Source organism: Populus alba, chromosome 6 (assembly GCF_005239225.2).
Source record: "Populus alba chromosome 6, ASM523922v2, whole genome shotgun sequence".
Lineage (NCBI taxonomy): Eukaryota > Viridiplantae > Streptophyta > Magnoliopsida > Malpighiales > Salicaceae > Populus > Populus alba.
The window spans coordinates 10080502-10107552 of record NC_133289.1 but is presented as its reverse complement, the minus strand read 5'-3'; the positions used below and the strand labels follow the sequence as shown (position 1 = coordinate 10107552).

General features: G+C 34.1%; 1 protein-coding gene across 4 annotated transcripts; it reads left to right on the top strand.

Moving 5' to 3' along the window:
- Window positions 1-856: 856 nt before the first annotated feature.
- On the top strand, window positions 857-25931 carry LOC118048366 (protein SHOOT GRAVITROPISM 6). Of its 4 annotated transcripts, none has more exons than XM_035058015.2 (51): window positions 857-1015; window positions 1086-1176; window positions 1272-1326; window positions 1424-1555; window positions 2475-2546; window positions 2644-2734; window positions 2852-2947; window positions 3880-3958; window positions 4044-4107; window positions 4780-4883; window positions 5067-5172; window positions 5607-5696; window positions 5849-5926; window positions 6116-6183; window positions 6263-6362; window positions 6460-6582; window positions 6907-6996; window positions 7153-7218; window positions 10299-10397; window positions 10498-10572; window positions 11099-11158; window positions 11619-11708; window positions 11881-12002; window positions 12872-13001; window positions 13099-13178; window positions 14053-14188; window positions 15207-15288; window positions 16408-16550; window positions 16673-16753; window positions 16841-16941; window positions 17293-17531; window positions 17674-17783; window positions 17960-18088; window positions 18197-18271; window positions 18359-18492; window positions 18674-18746; window positions 18919-19050; window positions 19723-19904; window positions 19985-20107; window positions 20226-20286; window positions 20395-20490; window positions 21455-21555; window positions 22226-22331; window positions 22672-22785; window positions 22883-22957; window positions 23808-23906; window positions 24427-24498; window positions 24585-24670; window positions 24769-24859; window positions 25066-25173; window positions 25265-25931. In XM_035058015.2, exons 1-51 carry the CDS (start codon window positions 976-978, stop codon window positions 25400-25402), a joined length of 5088 nt encoding a protein of 1695 aa, XP_034913906.1. In that variant the 5' UTR covers window positions 857-975; the 3' UTR covers window positions 25403-25931. The 4 variants fall into 4 exon arrangements, with proteins under 4 accessions (XP_034913906.1, XP_034913905.1, XP_073265732.1 ...); XM_035058014.2 differs by having other exon boundaries at window positions 24766-24859; XM_073409631.1 differs by lacking the exon at window positions 6460-6582 and having other exon boundaries at window positions 24766-24859.
- Window positions 25932-27051: the final 1120 nt, after the last annotated feature.

The following is a 27051-nucleotide window of genomic DNA, read 5'->3' as shown; positions in this document are numbered from 1 at the left end:
AAAAAAATTACTATATCACCGATGTTTTAAAATAACAATATTCATTAGATTTAGATCCATTAGATTTTTAAAATTCATTTTTGATATAAAAATTTGTTTTAGTTATTTTTAGTTTGTGATTAAACAAAAAAAATAAAAATGAGTGCTCAAATTTTTTGCTTAAATTTCAATCATTGTGGTGAATGAAAAATTAGGGTTTAGATTCTTTTACCCCAAAACTGGTATCTTAATCTTTTTTTGACCAAAAATTATTTTAAAAACAATGATAAATTTATTTATGACCTAAAAAAATCAAAAAAAACTATCTAAAAAACTGAAACCTAAAATTAAAAATCAACTCAAGCTCGTATATATTTTTTCATGAATTTTTAAGATAAAAAGCCACTTAATATAAACTTCCATGCCATTTATATTATAGGTAATAAATAATAATTATATGTTGAAAATTAACTTTGAACTTTTTTTTGTGCTCTGCATAAATAAATGTACTTGGAACACTGATTTTCCTGTATCTCTCGCTCCTTATTTCACCAACAATGAATTCCCAGGAAACTCAGACACCTCTCTCATCTTGTTTAGCAATAACATTTTAGTTCTCTTTCTGCTTGCTTGTTCATAGGAGAAGGAAAAAATATCTCTCTTTCTCTCTCTCTCAAATATATCTCCCACCAATTAAAGATGTTAGCATATCTAACTCAAAGTCAAATATCTTCTAAATAGGGCTAGAAATTTTCTATAATTACCAAGAAAATATAAAAATAAAAATTTAACTTGATGTATTCAAGCAGTCCCTGGGCTGGGCTGGGCTGGGCTGGAAATGGCTAGAAACATTTTAAGAGTTAAATTGGTTCATATGGGCTGGTCACTGCTGCATTACCAAGTAGTCTTCTTTTTATCTTAATAGCTTCCTCCTTCTCTAGCTTCACTGTTTTGAATCTTTTGATCTGCGATTTTCTTCTAACTCTTCCTTCCTTGATGGCTTCTTCAAGCTCCGGAAACTCAATTGCTGCATCAGGTAGGAACGCAATCACCTTCTTTAACCATTTCAATTCACCAACTTCTCAATTGTTGAGTTTGTTTTGCAGAGGCTGTTCAGGTTTTGGTCTCTTCTCTGGCAGATGAATCCCCCACTGTTCGTCAATCCTCCATGGCTTCTCTCAAGGACATCGCTAGCCTGTAATTCATTGCCCTCTCTGTCTCTCTCTCCATAACAATAATAATGTCCGTGTATTTATCAGTTGAGATATTTATGTTGATGAGTCCAATTCTAGGAATCCGCTTCTGGTTCTTGATTGTTGCTATACGGTTTCTCGAGGCGGACGTCGAGTACGAATCCTGCTATCCTCTTTCTTTTTTAAATCTGAATTAATTTAGAATTTGGACCGTGTAATTCTTTTATTTGTTTATTTAATTCTCTTATCAGCGATTTGGGAACATGGCTGGGGTATTTCAAGTGATGGCACTGGGAGTAAGTGCATTAAACGAAGGAGATATTGATCCTTCTTTCATGGCAAAACTTGCAAAGATTGCCACCACAGAAATGATCTCGTCTAAGGTGCATTACTTTGTGCTTATGGTTTTCGTTTCTCATTGCCTAGTTGGTGACACTTCTTGGACTTAATAATTTTTACTGTGTTTTTGTTTGTACATTATTTGTTTACTTTGTAAACAGTACAAAGTGAAGTCCCAGGAGCATGAAAATTGATGGTACATCTTGGTGTTGAATTGAATTACCAGTTTGTGGTTGAGTAGACATGTTTAGTAGTTCAAATCCCCCTAAAAAGGGGATTAAATGGTTTCTTTTACTCACCAAAAACAAAAGCAAAGAGAGTGTTGTCAGGGCATCAGTACAATTACAATCAGATAATCAGCAGTGATTGATGGGTGAACTATAATAAGCATATCCATGCTCAAAGTCTCTCTCTCTTTCCTTTTTTTTATTTTTTTTTATTTAAGCTCAGTGCATGTCATCACCAAAACTGGCAAAGATGTTTCTTAATTAATTACAATAAGCATAAATATTATTGTTAAACACTTGAGACCATTCTACTTTCTTAACTAATTAATTTGTTAAGGAGTGATAGCTGGTTTGCTTCCTTCTGCTGTTCTATGATGTCCGAGAGGAATTAAAAAACATGTGAACGGATAATTATACATAATACATCCTTAGGAGCTTGTTTCCTGTGGGGAAAAGATGTTCTTTTATCAATGATGTTTGGAAATGAATTTTATTGATATTGCTTTTGGATTAGTTTGGGACGTAAATTGTTTATGCAATTTCTCTATCAGCTGGACCAACTGTCTTTAAGTAATACATTCATGTGTGACCTCTTGTAATAATTTGGATCATGTCACTTTGGCATTTTGGAGTTCGTTGCTGTCAGTTTTTTGACCTTGTATTTTTATTATGCATCACTTGTTCAACAAGTGGAAAATCCACATAACATGCTTTATTATTTTTCTTATTGAGATAGGAACTAAATGCTGACTGGCAAAGGGCTGCAGCAGGCCTATTGGTTTCAATTGGTTCACATTTGCCTGACCTTGTAAGTTTCTTGCTTTTGTTGCCGAGTCTTAATTTTCTTTTCCCTTTTGTCCTCCTTTTGATGTTCTTTGATAATTGTTGCTCACTTGATTTGGCAGATGATAGAAGAAATTTTTCTTCATTTGTCAGGGCCGAGTTCAGCTTTGCCAGCTATGGTTCAAATACTCGCAGACTTTGCTTCGGCTAATGGTTATTTATCTAACTTAGTGCACCTTGAAGTTTGGTTTATCTTTCTAGGTTGCTTTTGGCGATTGCAGTTTGTCTAAATAAACTGAAGTGTATGTTGTTCTTTTCAATTCATTGAAGCTATACAGTTCATTCCACGACTGAAAGGTGTCCTTTCCAGAGTTTTACCTATTCTTGGAAATGTGCGAGATGTCCATCGGCCAATATTTGCAAATGGTATGGCCATTTTAAGTGATTTCTTAGGGTCCTTTAGAAGCAAGTTGAAACTATCTAATGCCAGGATCAAAGGGTTTATGAGAATCACCTCATATCCTGGCCTAAGGTTTGTTGTTAGGTATTTGAATTGGATTGCTGTTCGTTTATTCCTTCATTTCTCTTTACAAATTTAGGTTCCACTTCTAATATTTCCTGGACTAGTTGATAGGATTGGATTGCAAACCATATTTGACTAAGAGTGTGTTTGGGAGTGCTTTTGCTTCTGATTTTGGATGCTTTTCAAAAGTGTTTTTGACTTGAAAAAGCATCAAATTGATGTTGTTTTAGTGCTGATGTCAAAAATTTTAAAACAATTCTGAAAAAAATTCATTTTGTTGTATTTTTAAGTGAAAAGTTATTTTGAAAAGTACATTGCACCACAATCTCAAATACATAGTAATGCTAATATGAAGCATTGAAAAATTTACATTTATCAGGTCAAATTGATATGATAGCACAATTTCATCATTTTTGTTGGGTTTAGTGAAGTTAGTTTGGTTGTTTATGAAATGTGAACAGAGAATGAAAATTTTGCTGTGGCGGCCTTTTTATTTAGTTCTGTTTGTTCAGTCTTCAAAAAAAGATAGGAAATATCCTTTATGTTTTTTAATTAATTTCCTAATTTTTTGTCTCATCTTTGCGCACCCATTTTCACCGTCAAATATGATGAGCAATGCTCAAGGCTTAAATAAAAGATGAAATGCTGATGTGAATTGGTATGTTGGATTTACTAGCTAGAGTGACTGATTGAGTCTGATGAAATATCCTTTGCTAAGCTTGAATTTACATCTTATGCTTTCCCTTAGGGTGCTCTCTGTTTTTGTTGTTTTGTATTCTCTCCTGATCTTATTGTAAATACCCTGCTGCTTATGTTGTATTCTGTTCTTTTGTAGCATTTAGATGTTGGTGTCAGGCTGCTTGGCAATATAACATGGATTTCCCCTCACTGTCTCCTCTTGATGCTGATGTCATGTAAGATCACGATCCCATTTATTGTTTTTTTTTCCCCAACACATTCTCACAACATTATGTCTAAGAAAATTGTCATTTAGTGCAGGTCGTTTTTAAATTCTGCCTTTGAGCTTTTATTGAGAGTATGGGCATCTTCCAGGGATCTTAAGGTTTGTAAAATATTCCTTTCATATTATATCATTTTTCATTTGGGTTACGGCATGCAGGGGCACCTTTTATTGTAGTAAATGCACCTTTAGCATTGCATCTACAATTATTTCACCTTGTATCTAGTCAGTTATCTTCCATTGAACAAAACATGTCTTCTCAAAACCTGAGCAATGCCAAATTTCTTATATGTTGGTTGTACTGATGATGAGTGTGCTCCTCAATTTGAGATTTAAGTGCAATCCTTAACTCTACTTGAGGTGAATTAGTGCATTTTGCACCATTATATTTGAAATGTTATATGACCTTTTATATTTCAAGCAATGCAGCACTGGTGTTGCGCATGAACATAAGTGGATACCGGAACACAAAAACCTGTTCACATTACTGATTATTGGTTTATCCAATTTTAACAGTTATGTAATTGCATCCTTTGTGTGTTCATTTGGAGACTCTTGCATTAAATTATATTTTTTATTTGTTAAGCCGCATACAAGTGCCTATACAAGACAAACTGTTTGCATTACCGATAATTGGTTTTTGATTTTTTTTTCCAAATGCTATAAGTTTTTGTAATCTCATCCTTTGTGTGTGTACTTTGAGGTTTATAGTCTTTTTTAACTGTTCAGTTGTTGTTTCTATTTGATGGTTGAGTTATTTCCCATTTGTGATAGGTTCGCACGTCCTCTGTGGAAGCATTGGGTCAGATGTTTGGTCTTATCACCCGGACACAACTAAAGACAGCTTTACCCAGGCTTGTCCCTACTATACTGGAATTGTAAGATCAATTTAATCTAATTCCTTTAGTCAATTTGTATGTCATTCTGCCAGAATTCGCTAAACATTTTCTTTCATAAAAAGCATTTTTGAATAGCCAATTGTTTTAGGAACCAGTTAGTATGTTTTTGTGTACAGATATAAGCACTGACAATGATAATGCAATGCCTTCTTTTTGAATCAGGTATAAAAAAGATCAAGATATCGCCTTACTTGCAACTTGTAGTCTTCACAATCTCTTAAATGCCTCGTTACTGTCAGAAACTGGTCCGCCTTTGCTTGATTTTGAGGTAAATTAGACATTTATATGTCTCTTATGCTCAGCAATCAAAACCATTGCTTCCTCAACTCCAAACACTTTGTCGCTATGGAATTACAAAACAAACAGTAATCTCTGCTTGTAACTCATCTGATGTTCTAATTTCCTAATTTGAATGTATTTTACTAAAGTAGATTTTCTGAAGGTGCACAAATATATTACTTCTAATAAAATGGATCTGGCTAAATATTTGGGGATGCATGAAAGTGGAAAGTATATATAAAAATATGGGCGCAAAGTCAGTGTTATATGTCTTTGCATAAAATAGTATGTCATTGGCACAACAGTTACTACCTTTTGTTAAACAATAATTTGAATATAGAAAAAAGGGTAATGCTGCAATTCATTTCCTTTCCTTCCCAATGTTGTGATAGTGAGTGCCATTTTTCATGTTACGCATTGCAGGATCTCACAGTTATTCTATCAACACTCCTTCCGGTTGTTTGCTTTAATAATGATATCAAAGAGAATTCAGATTTTTCAGTGGGATTGAAGGTGTAAATTCTGCCAACACTTTCTGCACGATGTTGATGATTTGAATATGTGAAATTCGTTTTTTTTTTTTTTCCCTGCTTGCCATTAGTTTCCATTATCCTCTTAACATTTTTTAAATATTGTATTTTTGATTCATGTTCTTCCTTTTGCAGACCTATAATGAAGTTCAACGTTGTTTTTTAACAGTTGGCTTGGTATACCCTGATGATCTGTTTACATTCCTCTTAAATGTGAGTGAAGTTATATGCTAGATTGTTTAGCAGGAGTGAGCTCATGAAGTGCTGGTACTTGTAGTTAGTTATTCTTATGTTTTATCTGTTGGTTTAATGGAATTAGTAGGTGTTTTATTTCAGTATTAGTATTGAGCTACATCTTATACCTTGATGCACTGCTTATAATTTTAATATTTCTGCTGCCAGAAATGCCGGTTGAAGGAAGAGTCTTTGACTTTTGGTGCGCTATGTGTTTTAAAGCATCTCTTACCAAGGTTTTTCCTGCTTCTGTAATTTGAAATTGCTTCTCTTCATGTTCTATTTGACCTAAGCTGTGTATGTTTTCATTTGGAGGTCGTCTGAAGCTTGGCATAGTAAAAGGCCTTTGCTTGTTGAAGCTGTAAAGTCCTTGCTAGATGAGCAAAATTTTGGTGTTCGGAAGGCGTTGTCTGAGGTACTTTGTCTTGGACTAATAGCTCTTATGGTTCCTAAACTCTTCATAAAGCAGCACAACCTTTTCCTAATTCGCAATTATGCTGCTTTGGTGGCAGTTGATTGTAGTAATGGCCTCACACTGCTATTTGGTTGGTCCATCTGCGGAGTTGTTCATTGAATACCTTGTATGTCATTGTGCTCTATCAGATCACAATAGAAATGATCCTGAGAACTCTAAGGTAGATTCTGGCTCAATTGTGCTTCAATTTTTGCAGGTCCATATAATCCAAACAAAAGGATTTCCTTAATTGAAAAGATTCCATGCTAAGAATTTGATGGGCTTAATGATACCGACTTACCAGAACAATGAGCAAATCATGTATTTGTTGTTTTTTGAATAGCTGAATTGAATACATTTCATAACAATCTAGACATCATTTAGGTTAAAAAACAAAAGATATCATTAAAGAGTAATCCTAACCTTGGAGTAATATAATTATTAATTAAATCTAATCATTCTGTATGCATTATCATGGCTTCATATCGGGTTATTGTTTCCCCAGGTGAGGATAGGAGCCTTTTGTCCTACCAAGTTAAGAGCTGTGTGTGAGAAGGGCCTTCTTCTACTAACTATAACAATTCCTGAAATGGAGGTACACAAAGAAATTCTTCTCTCTCTCTCTCTCTTTTTTTAACTATTTGATACATATTTTAGACCATCCTGTTGGACTACAATCATGGAATTGTTGGTTTCTTGAGTTCACAATTCCATGAAATTCACCTTTTATTGTTGTCTTAATTTCCTGCAGCATATTCTATGGCCTTTTCTATTGAAGATGATTATTCCACGATCTTTCACCGCTGCTACTGTGACTGTAGGTTCTCTCACTATGTGAATCTATATTAGTTTATTGTGCATGGAGATTATTTAAAGGATGAATTACAGTAATACCAACAAGGTATCGTGAAAAATAGGGACTACCTAAAAGTTTGGAGATTTGATAGAAACCACTCCACATTTGTAACATGGGGCACTTTCTTTAATATTCTTAATGTTGATTCTATTATTTCATTAATGGTTAAGGTTTTTAGGCTCTGAGGGGTTTAAGAAGAGTCCAAGATGCATTTTGGTAAATCAAGCATAACTTATAATTCACTGTTGGATTGAGCTGAAATTTTTGACAAAAATTATGAAGGCTCTGTTTTCTGTTGGGTTAAAATTTAATGATGATTGGAGATCGGGATGACCTTCAAATAAGGCTTGGAATTTACTATGTCGGATTGTTTTTATTTATCTCATTGTATTTGATTTCTTTTTTCTATTCAGACTAGAACTTTTAATTTAATTCATATTTACTAGTTAGAAATCCTTATGCTAGATAGATTCTATTAGCTAGGTAAGTTTTAATTAAGAATCTTTTCTTATAAATGATTTTAGATCTAGAACTAATATAAATAAGGATGTCTAGTTTATTTTGAGAATATGCAACCTATTTAAACTTTTAATAAAATACTAGAGAGTTTCTTTAAATTTCTCTACAGTTTAGGTTTGTAACCTTAGGGATTGAGAACCTTAACTTCTATCCATGTTATACACCATGCAAATTGGTATCAGAATAGGTTGGCTTCTTTAATGGACAAAGACAATAGCAACCCACTCCGCGATGCAGGAGTGGGGGCCCTCTAGGGTGTTGTGCAACCAAAAGAGAAGAAACTAGATGGTTGGAAACAAAGGTTTGATTGTTGGAGCAAACTATAGCAGGTCTAGCTCGGCTAATGGGAGATAGAGAAACTTGCTTGGAGACTAACCTCGAGGTAGGCCGAAATCTAGACCTATTTTTGAATGCGATGAGATTCCTTTCTATGACGTAAAATTTTCAAAGAAAAGATTTGTTAATTGGTTGATAAAGTTGGAAACTTATTTTTTTTTTCAACAAGATTCCTTGTTATAAAAAAGCATGGCTTGTTGTACACAAACTTTCTTGTGGTTCTAGAAAATGGTGGTCTGAAGTTTTTGAATATAGAACTCGTACAAGTAAGCCTTAACTCCATCATGGAAAGATTTGAGACAATCATTAATTTTAGAGTTTATGTAAGATGATTATGAAGAGTTTTTATATTGATTAGATAAGAAAATAGATTGTTGTTATTTGTCTTTTGTTCAACCTTCTCAAATAGGAATGAAGAAAAATATGGAGGAGGTGTTGTCTTTTCAAAGTAGATAGTTTTAACATCACAACAATGATAACAACAACAACAACACTATTGCAAATCAAGAAATCAAGAAAGAAGATTACTTGTTGATGTTTCATCTACTAATGGTGAAGAAGAAATCAAGAAAGCTTCTAAATTAATATCTTATAATGATTATGAAGATCTTGCAAACAAGGACATGAAGGACATTGTAATTTATGACAATTTTTCCTAAAGATATTATGAAAGATTATCTTGAAGTTTAATTGTTCAAGTATTGGAAATCATAAATGATGAGGAGGTAAAGTTCGAAGTGAGTGAATGTATGAAGGAACTACAAGTAGATTTCGTAAGAACATAAAGTATAACATTAAATATGGATTTTTCTTTAGCATATACAAATCATAAGTTAATTTTTTCTTTAGCTACTTTGTGAATATGTTGGCTACAATGCTATATTCGAAGTGTTTGTTCATTTGGAGTGGAAGAGTTCAATTCTTGACAGATAACTCGAGTGCTAGTTGTTTGGAAGTAGAGGTTACTGACGTGGGGTACTTTCTTCAATATTCTTGGCATAATAATGTTTATTGTATTACTTCATTAATGATTAATATTTTTAGGTTTTGAGGAGTTTAAAAGGAGTTTAAGAAGCAGTTTGGTAAATCAAGTATAACTTTTAATCTGACCATTGGATCAAGCTGAAATCTTGACAGAAGATTTCTGAAGGCCATGTTTTCTATTGGATTAAAATTTCATGATGATCAGGGATCAAGAAGGTTTTCAAATAAGACTCAGAAGTTATTGTGCGAGATTATCTTTATTTGCCTTATTGTAATAGGATTTTTTTTCCCTATTTAGATTAGGACTTTTAATTTAATTAGTATTTTACTAGTTAAGAATCCTAATAAATTCTATTAGTTAGGTCATTTTTAATAAATAATTTTTTTTTTTGAAAAGGATTGTACGTTTAGAACTAATATAAATAAGGATATCTAGTTTATTTTGAGAATATTCAGACTATTCAGACTTTTAAGAAAACACAGATTTTTTATAAATTTCCTCACTGCTTAGGTTTATAACCTTAGAGCTTGATACCTTACTTTTTATCCACAGTATATGCCGCTTCAATTTGAAGAAGTAATTCAAAAAACCCTTTATGCTTAAAATGCCCCCATTTATACTAAAATTGTCCTTATAGGGGTCTAGAGTAACCTTTTGTTTATAAAACAATTAATTAATAAATAAATAATCCACTAGGGTAAATGCTTTAATGAACTTTTCTGAAATAAATAATTCATTAACATTCTAATGAATCTAAATTCGTTGTAGTTGAAGAAAAATCCATCAGCTCCTCATATATATACACATGCGTTATTTTTTAAGAAAAAAATAGCTAGAATGTAGACAAAAACTAAATTTGAAAATATGGGATTTTTTGGTATAAATGGAGATATTTTGGTTATAAAGGGAGTTTGTATTGTATTCTCTTAAACATGGAAGGGATTTATGTCAAATTTCCAAACTTATGTGTACTGCGTGTAGTTTCACAAGCAAGATTATTGTAATATACCTGTATTTAAATGCAAGGACTTGATTGTTTCCTCTAATGCTTGCCTTTGTTTACATGTCCTTTGTGCTTGAGGGCAGTCATGTCTTATTTAAGGATGGTCCTGGGTTCGTAATTGAATTTGTGCTTTGATTTTGTAATTGAAGTGGCAAGTAAACTTTTTTACTTTGTTTTGCATATATGCTACTCTTAAAGGTTTGCAGATGCATCTCAGAATTATGCAGAAACAGATCTTCTAATAGTAATAGTATGGTTAGTGAGTACAAAGCTCGTGCTGATGTCCCAAGTCCAGAGGTGGATCTCTTTTAGTTTATATTACATGTTTATTCTTGAAGTTTCTTGCCTGCTTTATGAAAACAAATGCCTACCATCTATTTGTTATTCATCTATCCAGGAGCTTTTTGCTCGCTTGTTGGTGCTTTTGCATGATCCACTATCAATGGAGCAGCTGGCAACTCAGATTTTGACCGTAAGCATCCCCTATCTTTGATTAGGCAGACCATTTACTACAATAGTTAGTGAAGGCGCGAAGGAAAACTTTGCTCTTGCTCTGTATTCGGCTCGCAATTTTAGGACAAACAGACAGAAAATTTCTTTGAGATTTGATAGGTTTGGGAATTGTTGGTTACTCTGCACATGTTTCTAGCTTTTAATTAAGAGTTCAAATGTTCTTTGTTATTCAATGTTGACTTTTTTTCTCTCCATTTGCTATCGAGTTTTGTGTTCTAAGCAGTTTAAGCAAGCATGAAAGATATGGTTGACAATTTGTGGAATGAAGAGTAAATTTGGAAGTAAAGAAAAGGGGATTGTAAATGGTTGTTTTTTTGTTGTGGTCAAAATACAAAAGAAGGAATTCATTTGTATATATATAGGATCATTGAACTCCTGTATTGTAATGTTTAGGCTAGAAGGGTTTTGCCATTCTTTAAATTGTTGCTTATTTTGGCATTCTTTTGGGAAGGAATATCTGCTTTACTTCTCCTTTGTACCTGCAGGTCCTTTGTTATTTGGCACCTCTCTTCCCGAAGAATATCAACTTGTTTTGGCAAGATGAGGTATACAATTGTGTTGTCATAATTGAGTTAGAAATGGAAGCTTTAAGTTAGCAAATGAGTTAATATAAAAATAAATAAATAAATAAAAGATTTGGCTGGCAATACGTAGGATGCAAAAAATCTGTAACTATATTACATAGAAGAATGGATATTTGAAAACTTGGGTAAAGCTGGGTTATTATCATATCATAGAGAACAAGAATGAATTTCTGAAACAGGTAAAGCTGGGTTAATTGTTTATCATTTTTTCTGCAATGGGCAACATCCTAAGCAACACTCTATCTAATTATGCACTTTTGGATATTTGTCATTGATATAACATAATTGAATTGGCCTAATGCCACTATTAAGCAATTCATGTTCCATTTACTCAACCATGATGCTACGATGCATGACGTATGCTGAAATAATATGGTTCTGCTAGGGAATCTAATGGATTCCTGTCTTTGGTAAGCTCTAGATTCCTAAAATGAAGGCATATGTCAGTGACACGGATGACCTAAAGCTGGATCCTTCATACCAGGAGACTTGGGATGACATGATAATCAATGTGAGATTCTTTTATTTATAACTGACTTGTTCCCTCTTGTTGCATTATCAGTATTATTTATTATGTCATAGGAGAGAGGTGCCAGATGCAGTTCTTTTTTTTTTGGTGGTGAAATCAAAGGCTTTTCATTGTAGTGGTTGTCACCAAAATCTCTCTTTGTTTTGGGTGACAGTTTCTTGCAGAATCATTGGATGTGATCCAAGACACTGATTGGGTGATCTCTCTTGGAAATGCTTTCACATACCAATACGAGCTCTATACATCGGATGATGAACATTCTGCTCTTCTCCACAGGTATCAATGTTTTGAATCTGATATCTGGATTCTAGAAAGTTGCACTGCAACAATCTTTGCTTCTTATTGCTCTTGTGGGTAGTAAAGGAAATTGCAATTGAAATGTTTGTTCAACTGGGATGCATGGAGTTTTTTTCTTGATAGAGGCAGCACTCGTTTATACTAATCCCAATGAAATCCAGCTTTAAATAGTTTTAGCATTCTATGTGATAATTATCGTATCTTCCCTTTGATTCTTCATGAATGGCAATGCCTTATTTTTTACCCCTGTACTTGACCTCATTTGGCCTTTTTTACCATAAACACTTTTTAGTTTTGCACTGCAATTTACCATAAACACTGACTAGGACAATAAATGCTTGCTGCTATCATAAAAACATCTTCCAAATACTTATGTTCCATCACAATGGTAAACTGTATATAGTATGTCTGACCAATGGACTATAGTGTCCTAGTCAACTAGTGTAACCAGTGTCTTTCTGTAGCATGGCATTTCTACTTTGGCAAAAGCCTCCCGAATTACCAAATACATCAATACATTTCTCTTGTAAGGATTATTTATGACATCTTTTCATACGAAACTTTCCATGGAACATATATCTTCAGCACTTCTCATAAGAAACTCTATGATACAAGGAAACCTGAGTCACTGTGAATACTGAAACTCATTTGGATACTTCTTACCTATATCATGTGCTTGTTAATGTGTGTAACTTGCATATAGAAGCCATTGATTTTACAAACGCATTTAATGGTTAGTTAATTTTGATGGATACAATTCAGATACACCTCTTAACATTTGCTGAATGCAAATAATGTATTGTATGTGAGGTCTGTTTGTAGCTGTAATTTCTTTCTTTCTATTCCAGGTGCCTTGGAATGCTTCTACAGAAAGTTGATGACAGGGCTTATGTTCGAAATAAAATTGATTGGATGTATAAACAAGCTAGTATTGCTAATCCAGCCAACAGGCTTGGTTTGGCAAAAGCCATGGGATTGGTATGTTGGATATTAACACTTATCAGTTTTTTCTTTTCTCATAGAGGATAAATAATAAAAAAATCTCTGATACTGTGTTGCTTGTGATTGATTCCAGGTTGCAGCTTCTCACTTGGATACTGTGTTGGCAAAACTGAAAGTCATCCTGGATAATGTCGAGCAGAGTATTTTTCAAAGGTCTGTTTTTGTTTAAAAGATATAAAAGGGCATGCATACTAATGTAAACGAACACAGATGCGTAGACAGACATGCACTGAGGGATCACACCCCCCTCCACCCCACAACAACAATCACCAACCACAAAATGTGGTTATTTCGGTGATCTTATCCTTCTCCATTCAGAAATAAACCATGATATTCTCTATTGCTTCTTTCTCTTGCACGTTCCCTTGCTTCCACACCATACACTTCTTTTTCTTTATTACATTTTGTCTATCTTATGGTTAACAACTGTTCATCCTAAGGTGTTTTAGATTTTAATAATTTCATAACTACAGTAAAACCTGTGAAAGTATGCCATTGTCAGGTGAAATGGTTGAAGCCCATAAGTGTCAGAATTCTAGATTAAATTTCTGAGATCAATGAAGGGCTGTGTCCAGACTTTCTGTGATAATTGGGAATGGTCGTTTAGCAGATGTTTGTATAGCTAATACAAAGAAAAATCGATGAATTGATGAACAATATTTTCTTTTTCACCCTCACCATGAAAACCCTGCTCTTAGAAAATTGGTGAGGACAAATTTGTATGCGTCACGCATCGTTAGAATCAGTTTATTTAAGTGGTTAAGATTTTGTTTAATTTGTATGCATCACACATTGTTTTAATCAAAGAGTCTGTATGGAGCTATTAATCATTGTGTATTTTGTTGATGATTTACAGCATTAATGTTGGTTCATATTGTACCCAATACTTAATGCGATTGCATGGGTTCTGCTATAGGTGGTCAACTGTTATAAAAATTTGAGTGTAGTTGAGTGGTTAAGTTTTGTTTGATTTGGCTGTGATCCATGTTAGTTATGGTGTTACAGTTTATATGTCCAACTTTCGCAGGTTGTTGTCTCTTTTCTCTGATAGTTATAGGACAGAAGAGTCAGATGATATACATGCTGCCTTGGCTTTGATGTATGGTTATGCTGCACGATATGCTCCATCAACAGTTATTGAAGCCAGAATAGATGCCCTTCTTGTATGGTTCTTTTCATATATCTTCTTGTATGGTTCTTTTCATATATCTGTATGACTTTTTGATCTTTTCTCACACTGCTATCCTGAAAACTTCCAATACAAGGAAATAATGAAAAAAAAGAAGATGAAGTGTCAGTGTAGAGCTATCAATCGTTGTGTAGTTTGTTGGCAATTTACATCATTAATGCCTGTTCATAATTTACCCAGTAGTTAAATGTGATTGCATGTAGTCTTCTGTAGGTGTTGTCTAGCACTTTTGAACTTGAAGCTGTAGTTTGTTTTCCAATTACGTTGTTCATTGTTTAATCACAAGATCTACACTCGAGACGTAACTCTTATATCCTTCATCCCCTAAGCTAAAGCCTAAGGGAATGAAAATGAAGTTGGTATGGAGTTGTATAATCACATATCTTCTTTATTCAACCTATGAAATGTGTCAGGTATTTCTTCTTCTGCATCACCATTTTTCTAATTATTTGATAACAAGATCTCAACTTAAGGCTTACTCCGACTCCACCTCACTCCTTCACATTTGAGCTAAGTCTGTAAGGCATGAATTTGAAGCTGCCATTATTTTGATAATTGTATACTTTCCAAAGTGACATTAAGCAGGGTTGACTCCTAGATCAGTCTGTGCTATTTTGCCACAAACTTGTCTCTTTGTTTATGGCACAATCTGTGCATTGAGAAGTCACTGATACTTTTCATTATGGGATTTGGAAACGTTTGTTCTTGAGATCTGGAACTACCTATTTATCCTGAATAAATATTCTTAACTGATTTTTGAAATTGTTTAGTGGAAAAGGTTCTGGCAAACCTTAGTAAACTTATAAATATGTTTCATGCTGTGTAATGTCATTGCTTTTACTATAGTTTTTATTGTGCAACTGCTGCTGGTTGATGCTGGCTCTTGATGTATTATTTATTTCCCCTCAATGTTCTGCTGTTTTCACTGTTTCACCAGTTATGTTGCTTTTTAATTGCTAGATTGGTCATTTATTTATTTCTCTGGCTCTCAGGGGACTAATATGCTTTCACGACTTCTTCATGTACGTCACCCTACAGCAAAGCAGGCTGTAATAACCGCTATTGATTTACTAGGTTTGTATATGTTAGAAAAGTGTGTTGTGAACATTTAATAGTAACATATTTTCTGCAATTGGTCAACTCTAACTGACATGTGTGTTTTTGTTGCATATACTCTCTTGCCCATGTGCTTAGAATTTCTAAAGGTTGCAGATGTGGTTCTCCGTTTTCAAGAACTCAATTAAATGTCTTGGGGAAATGATATCATTTTACATGTTTAATGTTAATAAAGAGACTTTGAGGATTTTTCAATTAGTTCTTGAATTGCACTTTTGAATTTTATGTTTTTGCCTGCTTTTAATTGACTAGCCTTTGCATGGAGAGGGTTTTTTAATTGGTTCTTGACCATCATTTTTTATTTTTTGTTTCTTCCTGCTTTTAATCGATTAGCCTTTTTATGGAATCTTGATCAGTAGTCTGTAAAATGGGCTAGAGTTTAGGAAGAGATCAAGAGTGACAGACTGGGTTCAAGTAGACCATGGGTGTAAGAAAAGGTTTGGTTTCTTGTGGGTTGCTGCAAGGTACTGGATCTTAAGAATGAGTATTTGAAAGAAGATAAAAGGGGCGGCAGCAGGAACTTTTCCCAGCCCACTTGTAGCTGGAACCCAGACCTCAGATAAAATTCTAGCCATTTGGACGAGAACTTAAAATAGAACCTCTCTCTCTCTCTCTCAGTTTTGATTTTCATTTCTTTCTGCTAGGTACTGGATCTTAAGAATGAGTATTTGAAAGAATAAAAAAAGAGGCAGTAGCAGGAAATTTGACCATCCCACTTGTAGCTGGAACCCATAGACCTAAGAAAAAATTCCAGCCTTAGATAAGAACTTAAAATAAAACCTCTCTCTCTCTCTCTCTCTCTCAGTTTTGATTTTCATTTCTTTTGTTTGGAATGGTTAATAAGATATATGGATACATTGCATGTTTACGTTCTATTCTGTACAGCCTACCTGACTGGTGATTGTTACTGTAAAGTGATTAATTTGACATGTTTCAAAAGAAAATATTGCAAGTTGCTTTAACTATGTACATTACTTGTTCCGTTATTCAGCCTTGTGAAGGTTTTAGCTTACAGTAATGTATTATTTTTTCTTCACTCTCTTTTTTAGAAGCTTCAGCACGTTATTGCTTATGCAGGCCGTGCTGTGATTAATGCTGCGGAAAGTGGTGCATCATTCCCTCTGAAGAAAAGAGACCAAATGCTTGACTATATTCTAACTTTGATGGGGAGAGATGATGATGGTTTTGTTGATTCCAGTCTTGAACTTCTGCATACTCGGGTTATATTAATTGCTTTGGAACTTCTCCATTAAATGGGAACATATTTTCTTCTTGTCAGATAATTTCCAATTCCTATTCGATTATTATTTTACTCATTTTCTCTTAATGGTTGTTTCTACAGGCTCTGGCTTTAAGTGCCTGCACTACCTTGGTCTCTGTGGAGCCAAAGCTGACAATAGAAACAAGAAATTACATCATGAAGGTACATGTGGTATTTCATGGTTCTTGTACAGTAATAGCAATATACTTTTGGATTCTATGTTCTCTCATTAAAAACGTTGTGATACAGGCAACCTTGGGGTTCTTTGCTTTGCCTAATGAGCCAGTGGATGTTGTCAGTCCCCTCATAGAAAACCTTATCACTCTCTTATGTGCAATTCTTCTAACAAGGTATTGTTTATTCATGAGTTTTTTAAAATTAATATTTTTTGTGAACATGAGTATTCCTTTGATATACAAGTATGATTCAACTGTGTTTTGTTCTGAAAGAAACCTCATATTTTCATCAGAGGATGCTTTCAAGTTTGATTCCAGACTTAACCATTCTGGTTTATGTATGGCATTCCTTGCTTTAAAGACAAATTGAAAAAATAAGAATGGCTGTAAGAATTAGAAGATGAAAAAGTAGAACTCTTTTATTACACAGACTATCTGCATAAAATTGATGGTTACATTTATCTAGTTTATGATTCTGTATTACTATTCCTACTCAACTAGCAATTTTCTTTTTTTGGAAATTAGTGGAGAGGATGGAAGAAGCCGAGCCGAGCAGCTTTTGCACATTATGAGACATATTGATGATTATGTTTCTTCCTCTGTGGAGCATCAGAGGAAGAGAGGCTGTCTTGCAGTTTATGAGATGCTTCTCAAGTTTCGGATGCTTTGCATCACTGGACATTGTGCCCTAGGTTGCCATGGAAGTTGCACTCACAGAAAACAAACTGACCGTACTCTTCATAGCACCATTTCCAATTTACCATGTAATAACATTTCCTGAGAATGATTAACATTTTCAGTGTCTATCATTGACCTGGTTTAAATCTTTGCTGTCTATTATTGACCTGATTTAAATCTTTACTGTCTATTATTGACCCAACACAATTTCTTTTGTTGTACTACCAGCTGCATTTGTATTGCCAAGTCGTGAAGCCCTTTGTTTGGGAGAGAGGGTCATTAAATATCTTCCACGTTGTGCAGACACTAATTCTGAAGTTAGAAAAGTTTCTGCTCAGGTATGGAATCGGATTTAGTTGTTTATGGTGCTAGGTTGTGTTAATATACTTTGGTGACATACCTATAATGATTAGAAGGTAAGTTTAGGGGGGGGGGGTTGTAACAGTCAGAAGTACTTCACTTAATATTCACTGAATTATGAAGTAAAACACGTCATGTTTTTTCTGTTTGGCAGATTCTCGATCAACTATTCAGCCTCGCTCTTTCACTTCCAAAGCCTGCAGGTTTTAGCTTAAATGTGGATATAGAATTGCCCTACAGTGCCTTATCCTCTCTAGAGGATGTTATAGCTATCTTGAGAAGTGTAAGTTCCATTCATTCACTTATATTTTGTAAGACTTTTGTTTGAAGCAGTGAAAGGGAAAATGTAAGACCATCTCAATATTTTGATTTTCTTCTGTTATATATTCAGGATGCTTCCATTGATCCATCAGAAGTTTTTAACAGAATCGTGTGCTCAACCTGTCTTTTATTGACGAAAGATGAGGTAGGGTCATTTATTTTCTTAAAGAATTGTACATTAACATGATCTGACTTGTGGGAGCATGATTCTTCATTTTATGTTTTATCGCAGCTTGTTGCCACCCTGCAAGGCTGCTCAGCAGCTATATGTGATAAGATCAAGCCATCAGCTGAAGGGGCTATACAAGCTATTATTGAGTTTGTTATGAAAAGGGGGAAAGAGCTAAGTGAAACGGACGTTTCAAGGTCTGTCATCTAATTACAGAATCTTAATTACTTTCAAGCTTGAGCAATCTTGTACAGCCTTTTGTTTCCCTCGGCTGTTCTAACTTTCATCAGGGGATGTGTAATTGCTGTTTTCACATGCATTATCCCATGTGAGCTTTGAGGACACAAAAATGTATTCTTACACTGAAAATGTCTGCAGGACAACTCAATCATTGCTCTCTGCTGTGGTTCATGTTACAGAGAAGCATTTGCGTCTGGAGACTCTCGGAGCTGTATCATTTTTTCTATCTTTTTTGTATAACTTTATTAAGCCATTTGAAATTAAGAGGTGTCCAGTCTTTACTGTGTTGAGTGCTTGTATTTATGCAGCTCTCTTGTTTTTGATTGTTGTCTTCTGCTCTGGGTGGTTTTTTTTTTCCCACTTAAATCCTTAACTGTCTAAAGATTGCTTCTCTAGCTGAAAGTACTAGTTCAAATATTGTCTTTGATGAAGTATTGGCCACAGCTGGAAAGGATGTAGTCACGAAGGATATATCTAGACTACGAGGTGGCTGGCCAATGCAGGACGCATTCTATGTGAGTATTTAATTTTAGTTTACGAGATGGCTGTCTCCTTAAGAGGGTTTTATTTTTTTTTTTCCTTTCCTTTTTGTTCTCATTTGAAGGTTTGTAATGATGTATATCATTAATCTGGTGCAAGAACTTGGATGATGCCCGGTGCTAGTGCTAGGGGGGATGCTTGGTTAATTTTCCATGCAACTTCAGATTGTGATAGTCATTATTTGTACAATTATCCTTTTGTTATCTATTGGAATCTTTTGCTTCAAAGAATTGGGAAATTGGAAATGTTATTCATGGATTTCAGCTCCCTCTTCTTCTTATAGAAAACTGGAAGTTTTCACAAAAAAAAAAAGAAAAAAAAAGAAGAAGCTAAGGACTAGGTTTTCTTTCCTGAATTTATTTTTGTTGACTTCAATCAAAGTTAGAGATACAGACATAATACTGTTATTTTACTGAAAAGAAAAAGAAAAGAAAGAAAGGGTTGCTAATAAATGTCATGTTAGTCTACATGTGTATCGTACTTGATTTAACTTTTTGTCTGCGTATGATTGTTTGGCTACATGTCTTTGGTGGAGTTATCTATTCATGTTTGACCTGGATTTTTAATTTATTTTTTTCTAATTGAATGCAAAATTTACTTGCATTGATTTCTCCTGTAAATTATTTTTTTTTCTGAATTTTTTATAGGCCTTTTCTCAACACACAGTCCTTTCTTTTCAATTCCTGGAGCATCTGATATCATTCCTTAACCAGACTCCTGTTGTTAAGAGTGATCTGGAGAAAGGAGACAACTCCAGTCATTTAGCTGATGGTCAGATAGTGGATGACATTCTGCAAGCTGCTATGATTGCTCTCACTGCCTTTTTCAGGTTTGTACCATTAGCTCCATTTGTCAGACATGGCCTCTTTGGATGGTAAATAATTCTGCATTCTTTTATTATAATTGCAGAGGGGGTGGTAAAGTTGGAAAGAAAGCAGTAGAGCAAAGCTATGCCTCTGTTGTTGCTGCACTCACACTCCAATTTGGAAGTTGTCATGGTCTAGCTAGTTCTGGTCAGCATGAGCCATTGCGGTCAGTGTCTAATCTATATTCTATATTTTGTCTGAATATTCCGTTCATTGTGCTTCAATGTTCAGCAGTGCATACATGTAGACATTTTTAAATGGTTTCTGTCTTCGTTTCTTTTCAGAGCTCTTCTAACAGCATTTCAAGTCTTTTGTGAGTGTGTTGGAGACCTTGAAATGGGAAAGGTATGAAAATATCAGATGCCGTTAACTTTCCCAGTGCAAAAACAGAGATTTCCAAGTTTTGATTTAGCAATTTAAAATAAATCAAGAATAAAATACATTTTTCTGTAGATTTTGGCTAGAGATGGAGAGCAAATTGAAAAGGAGAGGTGGATCAATCTTATCGGAGAATTAGCTGGCAGCATATCTATAAAGAGGCCAAAAGAAGTAATTTGGCAATCCTCTGAAGTCCTTTCCATTGTTTTGCTCTTTTTATTCTCACTTATTTTTTCTTCTTTTATTCATTTCTTCCCCTCAGTTTTAAAAATTTGAGGAATGGCAAAGCACATATCGAGCAAAAGATACAATGTATTAGAACATAATGATATTTAAGTTAATAATGGAACAAAAAAGAAAACTGATTGTTCATATTTTTCCATTCTCTGAACAAATTTCATATCGGATGGGTAATCTTTGTCCTAAACATATATGTGATAAAAATTATGTTTGTCAGTTGCTTTGTTTAACAATATAACCTAACAGAAAGTTTTGTTTAGGTGAAGGATAATATTTATTATTTAATATGAGGAATTCCTCTTACCCAACCCATGGCAATCTCTTGGACTGTCATTTGTTGGACAACATTTGTTATTTTAGAAATATATTTGATATCCAAATCATACATGTATAATAAAAAGGGTAAGTTTCTGTTTACCAAAAAGATTATGGCAAAACAAATGGTTTTTGTTGACAAAAAATAAAAAGCAATTAACGCTACCCTTGCATGGTGGGTTGAGAGACTGACATGTGCTGGGTAGGAGGAATTCTTACTACCCAAGGCAGCCGAAAATTTTTGTTCTTATATAATCTGTAAACACTGGCTTGAAGGAGATATATCTGTCAAACTTTCATCAGGTTGCTTAACTGGTAAGCTTTAGTAATTTAGAAAATCTGTCGAAGTTGGTTAAACATATTCAATGTAGGTCAGAAATATGTTCAAGTGCAACGCAATGCAAACTTTTCTTGATGTATCAGGAACCAGATTGTCATTCTCAGGATTGTTCTGTGGTTGCTTTGCTAAATATGTGATCTTATGATTTTGTAAATGCCTTTCAGTAGCTTTTACTCTTCTTGTTCGTTGTTAATGCATTTGTGATATCTTTGGAGTTTGTTCTTTTGGTAATTTATTCAGGTCAGGACTATCTGTGTAATTTTAACGGAATCTTTAAACCGGCGTCAAAAATTTCAAAGGGAAGCTGCTGCTGCGGCATTGTCGGAGTTTGTTCCCTATAGGTATGCATTGAATGATCTAACTTCAAATGGTATTCTATCCTGTGCTTCTCTTACTGTTAAATTGTTTCTTAACTTCGTACACATCATGTATCCTAAGGTTGATTAGCATTATACTGCTAATAATTATCGCTTCAATGGTATATCTTTCTCAGTTATCTTTTTAGCTTACTTGTTTAAAGATCTGCAGCAGAAATGATATCGGTGAAGCATCCATGCAATAACAAGATCATTTGTTGATAAATTAATTTTCAGGGGCATATAATCTTCCTAAGTTTTAGAGGACATTTTTTTTTTTATTCTCATATTTAATTTTACAACATAAAGGAAATCTAGTGTTTTGTTTCTCATTTGTTTTACCCTTACCAAAAACAGCCCAAGTCTTTTTATTTTCCTTTTCCACTGCCATTTCTATGGTATAAATTGATGCTTTGAAGTTGTAGAGCATGCAATGCATATAAGCATGTCCATGTTTTGTTGTGTAAGCTAACTGCAGTCTAAAATTGGTTTCATGCAAGCATTCATTATCTTTTCCAGATGCAAATCAATGGCAACACTCTGATTTGATGCTTGTATTTCTGAATTTATTTTACCTGGTTTAGTTATTGTTGTCAAGGATTACCCATCTTATTGTTAAATATCATGTTCATTATGTATGTTTTTGGTGATGCAGTGGTGGGTTTGATTCCCTTTTGGAGCAGATGGTTGAAGCATTGTGCCGGCATGTTTCAGATGAGTCTCCAACAGTTAGACGTCTTTGTTTAAGAGGGCTTGTCCAGGTACTCTTTATTGAGATTTATAAGAGCTCTGTATTCCTTTTTTTTTATTTTTTATCATGTGTCATAATGCATACAAATGGAGCTCAAGAAAAATAGGTTTTAGAATTAGGTATTGCTTGGTTTACTTTTATCTTTAGTATTGGAATGAACTTCAAATGTTTGATGTATGTGCCTGATTTCTGCACACATTAAGGTTCGAATTCGCTAAAGAGCTTCCACACAATACCCTAGATTGTAGATAATTACTATACATTTTATAAAAAATCATTCAACTTTTCAATGTTACGGATTAAATATTTATACATGGTCCCAATTACTTTTTGTGGTATGCAATCCACAGATACCATCGCTTCATATTTATCAGCACACAATCCAGATTCTTGGCATAATAGTGGCATTGCTCGACGATTTGGATGAATCTGTGCAATTAACTGCTGTTTCGTGCTTACTGATGGTGATTTACCCATTATCTCTCTTTTGTTTATGCTACATGTGCTTTCTGATTGCACTTTGTTTACCTCACTGATCATTCCTCCTGTTGCATATCTTAGATTCTTGAATCATCCCCAGATGATGCAGTAGAGCCCATTTTGCTCAATCTTTCTGTTCGGCTCCGCAATCTTCAAGTGCGTTTGTTGCTTTTAACAACTTTTCCCTTTTCTTGCTAAAATGAAGATTTATTGCATCATATGCTCCCAAATGCATGGAATTGAATGGAATCATGTGATCACTATTTGCATTATTTGATTTATTGGTAAGTCAATAAAATATATTGAGTTGTATTCCTTGTGGTCATCAAAGGGTTTCTGTTTAGCTTGCCTGAAAATACAGTTTTGTACAGTAGAAAATTCTCTGCAGTCTTGATGCCTTAATTCTCTACTCTTTTGATCCTATAACTAGTGAGTTTTCTGCAGTAATTAAGCTCTTTTCATAAAAGAAACATTCTATCCTTTTTATTTACTGAAACCCTTGGCCTCAAAACATGTCTTGGAGAGAAGTATGAATGCAACATATAACGAAGGAAAATATGGCAATAAAAATATATGACTTCTCAAATACATTGGACATGTTTATGTCTTCATGTCATTGATTTAGAACTGTGTATGGGAATGAAAAGCAGGACATGCCAGTGTTATGGTTTTGTGGCATAAAATATGACAGGAGAAAATGCACATTGATTTATGAACTAATGAAGTACTTTCTGTTAGTAGCAGAGAGGTGGTTGAACTTGAATATGGAACCTTGAATAACAATTTCCTTGTGAAGAACATTGTTGCATTTCGTAACTTTTGATTTTGCATCTAGCTCAGGACAGAGTTGTTGTTGATTAAAAGGCTATAAGATTTCCTATTTATGTAATTTATTGCTGTTTTACTGCTATTGTTGTATCATGAAATAATTTCATATAGATGATGCTTCTTGTTAGAGAACACTGATTTGTAGATCCATATACTTTTCTTTCTTGGGTTAAAACAGATATCGATGGATGTGAAAATGCGAGCTGATGCCTTTGCAGCATTTGGAGCCCTGAGTAAATATGGTGTTGGGGCACAGCGTGAAATATTTCTTGACCAGGTACCTTATGTACACTGGTCCTAAAAAAGTGTGGAGTTAATCAATGTTTTATTTATTTTTAAAGTGTCGGATCATTCTTTTTTTGTTTTAATTCATGATGATATATACTTGTTTTGTTAATAATTGGGTTTTTTTTTTTTTTTGGGGGGGGGGGGTTGTAATACTTCTGAGAAAGATTTGAGAGTGTCAAGTCTGCCTCTTTCATGCAAGATTTTATAAATTTGAAGCAAGCATAACACAGTGCTTACATCAATTAGCATTACTGTTTGTTGCACCAACATTTGTTTAAAAAACACCAAACCAAGCTTCCTTCTTCTCTCGATATTTTCCTCTTTTTTTTCCGTTTGCTATTTGAATGGGCATTACTGAGTGATGGGTTCTTTTGTGATGGCCAATATCTCGTCTTCTGTCATATCTTTGGATTTGATTATTCACTTATGGTGTGCTAGAAATGTATTTCTGTTTGTTTTTGTTATTTGTTCTGGTCAGCATGCTAATATAGATCAGATACTTTTCTCAGATACACGCTGCCATTCCTCGCCTGGTTTTGCACCTTCATGATGATGATCTTAGTGTGAGACAGGCTTGCCGAGTGAGTCTTTACCTAACATTTGACTTCCGTTTCTGCATCAAGCTTCTTTACAAAAAATTTCAACTGAATCAGTGTTTAATGAATAGAACACTCTGAAAAGGCTTGCCCCCTTGATGGAGATGGAAGAATCAACTACTCTATTCAACTCACACTGTTTTACTTCTGATCACCGGTATGCAGTAATTAATTGTAAAAAAAAAAGTTTCTGAAAAGCATTGGTGTGACCTATGTTCCTCACGGAGGTTCAAAATAATGTCTTTTGTTCAGAAGTGACTATCAGGACTTTGTAAGAGATCTGACTAAGCAGTTTATCCAGCATCTTCCTTCCAGAGTTGATACTTACATGGCATCAACCATACAGGTGTGTATCTTGCTAAGTGATCATGTCATTTTTTAAAAAAAATAAAAAAAAATCCAAAAACAGTTTTCATGATTATAGTGCAAAATCCACGAGAACTCTACTTCAATTTTTTTTTCTTTTTCCATTTTGCTTTTTTTAGAAAGATAATAAACATGTTTTATATATATATACTTATAATTTTTTTGCTTACATTCTTGATGATGCAGGCATTTGATGCACCTTGGCCAATAATACAGGCTAATGCTATTTACTTGGTCAGCTGCTTGGTATCACTTTCAGATGAACAGCGCATTTTAGCCCTTTACCAATCACAGGTCCTTTTCTACGAGTCCTCCAGTGTGACTTTTTTTTTTTTTAAAGATAAAAAGTATTGAGGACTCACAAAAAGATTCTATCTTCATATAGGTGTTTGGGACATTGATGGGGAAGATGAGTCGATCACCAGACGCAATCGTGCGAGCTGCATGCTCTTCAGCACTTGGCCTATTACTAAAATCAACCAATTCTCTAGCATGGAGAACAGGTCGACTAGATTTAAAGTGATCATGATTCAAGCCTAAAGTAGGAATGGACAAAGGATAAATGGAAATAAATGATCACCGAGTGTCTGAACACTGCCCTCCTTTTATTTGTTTCTTGTTGCAAGTTGCTTGAATCTCGAAGGCCATAATGGCCTCTTTTTTAAAGTTAAAGATGGCACTGCAGCAGGCAGGCAAAATACAGCAAGCAGGATAGACGCTCATCTTTGCCATGAACTGACTGTGAGGCAAAATCCAGGTTTTGGGAAATGTAATTTATACTTGTAAAGCTTCCGGTTGCAGTTTTGTTAAAGGCTGTTTGTTGTATAAGATTTAAATTATAGGACTGTTATGGCTCGGAATGTTTGCTTGTAGATTCTTGTACAATAGGCGTAACCCACCCATGTAAAGTTGCAGCAGGCCACAGATACTGTGCGGTAGCTACGCCTGGCTGGGAAGTTTAATGTATTCTATTTGCTGAGTGTGACTGGGTGTATTTTATTTTATTTTATTTATTTTTCTCATTCTGCGGCTAATAAATCTTGTTTCTGACTGCCATGGCCGTGAGATTGAAAATTCTAGGCTGGTGTTCTCAAATCCCTGGTTCCAAAATAAAGTTTTTTTGGCAGTGCGAAAAATAATTTTCATGTGTTAAAATGTATGTTAATAATATTTTTTTATTTTTAAAAAATTATTTTTGATATCACCACATATCAAAACGTTCTAAAATATATAAATTATATTAAATAAAAAAAATTTTTATGAAAATATGATATCAACCGCATTTCTAAATGCTTTTCAGCTCAGCTCTCCAAGTAATTGGAAAAAAAAGCATGTCTTTAATGGCAGCCCACTAGGGCTTGAGAGGCCTTAATTTCAAATAAATAAATAAATGATACTACCATTCAATAAATGGATTTAGGCATCGGTCTCTGATTTTATATGACTTGTCAGTGTGTATGGCTTTTCTCATTGGATGTTCTTGCCTGCTCTCCTTCTAAGTGAACGTATACAATTACAATCTTATTTGGTGCTATTTACAGTTAGAACGAGGAGTACCCGTGCGATGCAGCTGCTGGGATGATAATACGGATGTGATTTTTTTTTCTTTTTTTCCGATTCAACAATATCCAAGGGATATGTTTGCTTAAAATAAACTATCTCATCTCTGTTTGGGAAAAAAATACAAGCTTCTCCATAATTTTTTCATCAAATGTTTTTTATTGACAAAAATGTTCTATTTCTTTTGGGTAATATCAACCGTCTATTACACACACGCAAAATAAACCTAAAAGAAATGTACTTTCACAATTTGTTACTATAAAAATGCTTTAATTCACTGTGAACCGAACTGTAATATGAAAAATGTTGTTTTTTTATTTTTTTTTATTTGGTGTCTAAACTTTATTTTTTTTTTTAATTTCAACCTTTCATGTGATGTTTGTGATATTTTATGTATTGATATCATCTTCTATTTCCATGTTCTTGACAATTCCATATCTTTGCTAAAATTTCAGGATTGAAATAGATGTCAATTTGATAAAATAAGATTTAAATTTGCAGTACTGAAAAATTTAAAAGAAGAAGGTCGAAAAAAATAACATGGATTTTTTCAAATTCATTCAAAAAAGTTCATGTTAGTCCAAAAAATTTCTAAACTTTTAATCTTGTTGG